Below are 6,812 nucleotides of genomic sequence, written 5' to 3'. Positions count from 1 at the left end.
TATTTATATATATATAAAAGGGCATAATCTGTTGTACCTAGCCTGGACTGACAGAGGCCGTGTATATATTGTACATTTATATAAGAAATAAGTGTGTATTGTAAATATGTGTAAATACAGACAATGGACTAATTACTACAGACTGACTAACAAATGACAGACCCGACCTCTCGTCAGAGAGGGCGCTACACATAGACAAGACAGTAACTTTCAGTCAAAAGAAATATCTGGTCATGAGCCCCAGCTGGGGCTCGACACCAAGACAGACAGACTGTCTGACCGTCAGTTGCAACGTGACTCTGACTCACAGCTGCCTGTTTGGCACTTTCTGAAAGGGGTGACGGTTGTCTGCCAGACGCTGTGGGGATGCTCCCACATCACCCCCCCCCGCTGAGATGTCTGCTCAGCTGTTGAAGCGAGCAGGGAAGCGGATTTGACGTCCGCAGCGCGTAGATTTTGCGGCGAGTTGTGGAGGTGTGGTGGGTGAGGCTGGTGCTGCTGTGGATGTCGGGTTGAAAGTCATGTGGGTCCCGTGGCTGGACTCGTTCAGCATGTAGGCAGGCTTGACCCGATCAGTTGACACTGTGACGGGCCTGTCGCGCACAAGAATTTGCATCGTCTTGTCTCTCCGCGTGAGGACCTGGTAGAGGCCGCGGTAGGGGGCCTCCAATGCCCTGAGGGCTGCGTCTTGCCGGAGGAAGACGTGAGTGCAATTACCGAGGTCTCTGTGCACGAACGTAGCCGGGGAGGCGTGCCGTGATGCCGGAGTCGGTCTGAGTCGAGCCATATGCTGACGTAGTTCGGCGATTAACTGCGCTGGGTCCGCTGGTTCGGTGGTCGGTTTTATCAGCTTGCCGGGCACTCTGAGAGGCTCACCGTACACGAGCTCAGCTACCGATGCTTGTAGGTCCTCCTTGAAAGCAGTGCGGATTTCGAGAACAAGGGGAAGCGCCTCAGTCCACTGTTGGTCCGCGTGGCACATGATGGCTGCCTTCAGCGTCCGGTGGAAGCTTTCCACGAGTCAGTTAGCTGCTGAGTGGTGGGCGGTTGTACGTGAAAGCTGGATGCCGCACAGCCTGGCCAGGGATGTGAAGAGTTGTGATTCGAACTGGCGTCCCTGGTCGGTGGTGATGGTCTGCGGGCAACCGAAGCGTGATATCCAGCCTGTCAGTAGGGCGCGTGCCATTGTGTCGGCTGTGATGTCCGGAATGGGGACGACTTCTGGCCAGCGGGTGAAACGGTCGACTGCAGTGAGGCAGTTTGTGTATCCCGCTTTCGTCGGAAGGGGTCCCACAAGGTCGATATGGCCGTGCAGAAAGCGGGCTGCCGGCGGTGTAAAGTCGCCCAGTGGAGTGTCTGTGTGGCGGGAGACTTTGGAGCGCTGGCAGGACTGGCAAGCTCGTGCCCAAGTGCGGCAATCCTTCTGTACGCCTGGCCACACAGATCGCTGTGCCACCAGCTTTGCTGTTGCTCTGGCGCCTGGGTGTGACAGATCGTGGACGGACTCGAATACTTGGAGTCGTAGAGGCGCTGGAACGTACGGCCTAGATCTCCCGGTAGACGTGTCGCAGTAGACGGAGAGTGCGGTACCGGGGATCGGTATTTTCTCAAGCCGCAGGGCGGTGGTTGACCCCAGGAGTGCTCGAAGTTCGTCGTCGCTCTCCTGTGATGCGGCGAGTACGTCGTAAGGTGGTGGCGCGGTGACGGACTCGACGCGAGAGAGGGCGTCGGCGACAACGTTGTCTTGTCCAGAAATGTGCCGGATGTTGGCTGTGAACTGGGAGACGAAGTCTAGATGTTTGAACTGACGGGGTGAGCATTTATCCCGCTTCTGCTGGAAGGCGTAAGTGATGGGCTTGTGGTCAGTGAAGATGGAGAAGTATCGCGCTTCCAGCATATGCCGGAAATGTTTGACGGCCTCGTAGATGGCCAGCAGCTCGCGGTCGTAGGCGCTGTATTTTTGCTGGGCAGGGTTAAGTTTCTTTGAGAAAAAAGCGAGGGGCTGCCAAACGTTTTTGACTTGTTGCTACAGCACGGCACCCATTGCGGACGTGGAGGCATCCGTGACGAGTGCGAGTGGAGCGGATGGGTCAGGGTGCGCGAGCAGAGTGGCGTGTGACAGGCTCGCCTTGCACTCTTCAAATGCCTTCAGGAGCTCCGGTGTCCAGGAGATGGGGTGGGAGCCCTTGACTCTAGGGCCGGAGAGAACGTCGTGCAGTAGTGCTTGGGTGGCAGCCGCGTGGGGTAGAAATCGCCGGTAGAAGTTAACCATGCCCAGGAAACGACGGAGCTGGCTGGCGGTCTTTGGTGTTGGGCAGTCTTGCAGATGAGTTACTCGCTCTGCCAGAGGTTGGGACCCCTCGGCAGACACCTTGTAGCCGAGGAAGGTGACCTCGAGTGCTCGCAAGACGCACTTCGCCGGGTTGATTGAGCCATGCAGTGGCTCCGGTATGACGTCATGGGCTTCCAGCCCCTTGATCGAGGTTCTTAAACTTATCCCCCACCCCATCCCCATGCGGGACTGGGTCACGTGGTATTGCCCTCTCCCCTCCTTTATATTCCTGGGAGCCTTACTTGGAAGTTAATTCGAGTTCGGAGTTCAGTTCTGGTTATGGATCCATAGGGCTTTGCTCGCGGCGCCGAGCCAGCCGGAGCGACTGTCAAATTCCTGTTCGGCTGGGAGTCCAAATTTGGTTTCGGCAAGTACTGGGCTGGTTCGCGGCCGACGAGATCGCCCGCGGTCGCCCGTCGTTGGGTTTGTAGGACGGCGGCGACTCGTACCAGTTTGGTTAAATCTGTTTTTATAATTTATATTGTGTATTTAGTTTAGACTCAGCCTGTGGCCCGGCTATAATGTAGTAGTTATGTTTTCAAGCAACCAAGGCAAATTGTTGCGCCAGTAATATGGGCCATTCTGCCCGAGTTAGATGCCGCTGTGTGCGAGCATGTAAATGTGCAGTTAGTTCAGTTGTTCTGTTTAATTTCTGTTGTGTATATTAAATTCTGTTATTTGTTAATATATTGATTGCCATCATTTGTAACTACATTTACTTCGCTGCTAGCTTGGATCCCTTACTCTAACTTAGGGAGCGTGCGAGCACAGCACGAGAGACGTATGACGGAGCAACGTTTCCCCCTCCGATTGAGGAAAGGTAGACGGAGCCGAAAGGTGCCAGAGAGAGACGGTACAAGTGGTACATATAGTCCCAGAGCGGACAGACGGCACAAGTGGTAGCAGAGGAAGCGGCTCAAGTGGTAGCAGAGCGAAAGGCGGCTCATGATTATGATCCCATGTTTCTGGAGTTGTTGGAAGAGTTCCCGCAGGCGAATCTCGTGCTCCTCTGGTGATCGGGAAAATACGAGGATATCGTCCAGGTACGCGAAGCAGATGTCGAGTCCCCACAGAATGTTGTCCATAAAACTTTGGAAGTTTTGGGCGGCATTGCGCAGGCCGAAGGACATGCAGGGAAACTCGAACAGGCCTAAAGGAGTGGTAATGGTCGTCTTCTGGATGTCGCCGGGATTGACGGGAATTTGGTTATAGGCTCGTACAAAGTCAATTTTGGAGAAAATGGTACCGCCATGGAGCTGGTGTGAATAGTCATGGTAATGTGGGACTGGGTAGCGGTCAGGGATTGTCCGGGCGTTGAGCGCTCTATAGTCGCCGCAAGGACGCCAACCGTTGTCCTTCTTTGGGAACGACGTGCAGGGCCGAGGACCAGGAGCTTTCAGAGCGGCGAGCTGTGCCATCTCGCAGCATAACTTCGAACTCTGACTTGGCGATGCCGTTTCGAGTTGCACTGATTTCACCGCTGACTCTCGGTCTTAAATATTGCCGGCCGGGAGGCGGAGCTAAATTTGCAGTTGTCACGGCGCGCATCCATTGGGCCGTGCACGGAAAGCCGGAGCCACGGTGAAGTTTATAAATGTATGTAGCTGGTGTATAAGTCGTAGCAGTTGGAGAGGGTATAAATTCCGTGTCCCTTTGGTCACAGCTGCCTGAAAGATCAGAGGTGATCTGGAGTTTTCGATTCGGGATTGTCTGTCTGATTGGACTGAGGAGACGGTATTGGTGTCGAACGATTACAAGGTTCGTTGCTGCTGGAGAGGAGTTGTGATCACTCACTTACCGAAGGAGTTTCTTCGAGCTGTCTCGAGTGATCATAGAGTTGGTGTCTGTTCATCTGCAGCTTACTATCTGTAATAGTTAGAATAGTGCGCAAGAATTATACAGTGAGTGGTGTGTCTAGTACAGCGGAGGTGGGGCCGTCCCGTCTGCAACGAACTATTAAGCAGATGAAATGACGGAATCGACCTTGTGCGAAACGCGGTGGACATCAATCGTGGCTTCCTTTGAGAGGAACCACGAAAATTTAAAAACTAATAACCCTGACTGCCAGGAGCAAATCGAACTGATAGGCAAAGGCTTGAAAACAATAGGGCAGCTTATCCAGACATCGCCCTCCATAAATGGAAACGGCGGAGTTTGGAACAAAATTATAACAAAATCCGAGTCTGAAAGAACAGTGCTATATAAGCATCTCGACGGTTAGGCTCTATTTACAGCGATGCTGCGCTTGTGCGCTTCCATCCACATGGAGTTGCGAGAGTCGCTCCTGCCGGAGCAGAAAGAAGAATCAGCTGAGGAATTTCGAGAACAAAGACGACGTAAACGAAACCCTTCAGAGGAGCAGACTAAAAAGCCAAAGCCGTCACCTAGCCCAAGGGACCCCAGGATAAAATCCCGGGTTGAAGTGCCAACGAAAAACTTTTTTGCGCCCCTCAGGACAACAGAAATGGACGTCGCGAAGGAGACTTCCGACAAAGAGAGTAACCATCTTGCAGCAGGTTAGGTAGGCCTCCTCCCATTGTCCTAACCTCTGCAACTAACCTGATACAGTTTCAGAGGAATATCAAAGGCATTACTAATGGCAGATTTGAGTTCCGTAACAAGAAGTGGAACCAGAATTCTTACAAAGGCATGGCGGACTTTTCAGCCATAAAGAAATTTCTTGAAGACAGCAATTTGGCTTAATTTTCCTACTATCTAAAATCAGAAAAACCCATCAAAGCTGTCATCCGTCACCTCCCCCAAAATACTCCAGCGGAAGATATCTCTGACGGTCTGGTGAATCTGGGGTTTGACGTCATTAGCATCAAACAAATGACCAGTCGTCGGACTCCTCCCGAAGGAACAGATACCATCTACCTTCCCTTGTTCCTTCTTACACTTCCCAGAACTGAGAAGTCCCAAGAAATCTTCCGACTGACCAACCTCTGCCACATTGCCATCAAGGTAGAGGCGCACAAGGCACAAAACGGGCTCACACAGTGCTATAACTGCCAGCAGTTCGGCCACGTTTGGGCTAACTGCAAACAGCCCCCACGTTGTTTGTGGTGCGGAGGTGGCCACTTACACAAGGGGGGCCCAGAGAAGGAGAACGCTGCCTCCACCCCAGTATGCTGCAACTGCCGATTGGCGGAGGGAGAAAAGCCACATCCCGCAACAGAGAAGGAAGGGTCAGAGAATGTCCAAAACTACGGGGAGAATGTTCTCACCAGCCACCGTAAATCCAGGCGTCTCCTTCGCGGCGGCACTCCGAGGCAGAGCGGCAGAGCAGCATCAGCACCCTCAGGAAAGCCATGTTCCGGTGGCTCCAGCCACAACGAAGAAGCAGATTGTACCGGCCCCTGCACTACAGAAAGAAACATGTCAGTCAGTGCAGGCTACTAATGTAAACGGTCAGTCTCTCGACAATATGTTGAGAGTAGTGACTGTAGTACAGCAGATTATGACAGAGGTCAGTGGTGCAGTGTCCGAAGAGGAAAAAATAATGGCCATTACCAAAATTGTTCTGAGTCTTATGAAACAGAATGGCCACTAGAGTTCATAGGCCCCTCAGAGTCATAGCATATAATGCGAATGGCATTGGGAGGCAGCGCTATGACCTCAGTAAAGAGCTGCAAGACCTACACGTAGATGTGGCCCTGTTTTCAGAGACACATCTGAAACCTCATGAAAGGTTCATTCCAAATTACCACTTTTATAGAATCGACCGCCACTCGGGCAGAAAAGGCGGAACTGCCGTTGCAGTAAGAAAAGGCATTTCCCATAACCATGTAGACCTACCACCCCTTGTTTCAGTAGAAGCGACAGGGGTCTGCATACCAATTGGAAATAGCGAAGTGCTGCTTGCAGCCGTTTATAAATCTCCAGGCAAAGCCTGGAGTGATTCTGACATCACTGAGCTCTCAAGCTGCAGACGTAAGTCTATTTTGGCAGGTGATTTGAATGCTAAGCACCCATTTTGGAATAGCAGAGTTTCAAACCCCTCAGGCTTGAAACTTATAGATTTATTTGATATGAGTGATTTCGAAATTTCAGCACCACAGTGCCCCACTCATTATTCCCCTGCGGGAAATGGTGACGTGTTAGACAGTGTGGTTCACCAAAATATTAGAATGTCGGATGTCGTCGTCTCTGATATTTTGGACTCAGATCACCTACCAATAGTATTCCACATACTGGATCACGTTAAAATTAGGAATCTTTCGGAACCCATTGAAAAATTTACAGACTGGGAAAGGTTTCAAAGCCTCGCTTCTGAATTAAGATCAACTAAACTAGAAATTAATTCGGGGGTAAAAGCCGATAAAGCGGCACGCGACTTTGCAGTCTCTATTGCTTCGGCATATAGGCTGTCGACAAGTAAAGTTACACTTTCGGACATAAACAACGATCTTCCTGGTCTAGATCGTTTGATAAAATATAAACAGAGGCTACGAAAACTGTGGCAAGAAACCAGGGATCC

At 51.6% G+C, this 6,812-nt stretch overlaps 1 protein-coding gene across 1 annotated transcript; it reads right to left on the bottom strand.

Annotated features, from left to right (window-relative positions):
* Positions 1–403: 403 nt before the first annotated feature.
* LOC111870420 lies at positions 404–982 on the bottom strand. The gene has a single exon (XM_023862704.1). It carries the CDS (start codon positions 980–982, stop codon positions 404–406), a length of 579 nt encoding a protein of 192 aa, XP_023718472.1.
* Positions 983–6,812: the final 5,830 nt, after the last annotated feature.

Source organism: Cryptotermes secundus, unplaced genomic scaffold (genome assembly GCF_002891405.2).
Source record: "Cryptotermes secundus unplaced genomic scaffold, Csec_1.0 scaffold1366, whole genome shotgun sequence".
Taxonomy (NCBI): domain Eukaryota; kingdom Metazoa; phylum Arthropoda; class Insecta; order Blattodea; family Kalotermitidae; genus Cryptotermes; species Cryptotermes secundus.
This window is presented reverse-complemented; position numbering and strand designations above follow the sequence as displayed.

Excerpts from the sequence above, each read along its gene's own strand:
- LOC111870420 (XM_023862704.1), bottom strand. The coding sequence starts at position 982 with ATGTGCCACGCGGACCAACAGTGGACTGAGGCGCTTCCCCTTGTTCTC.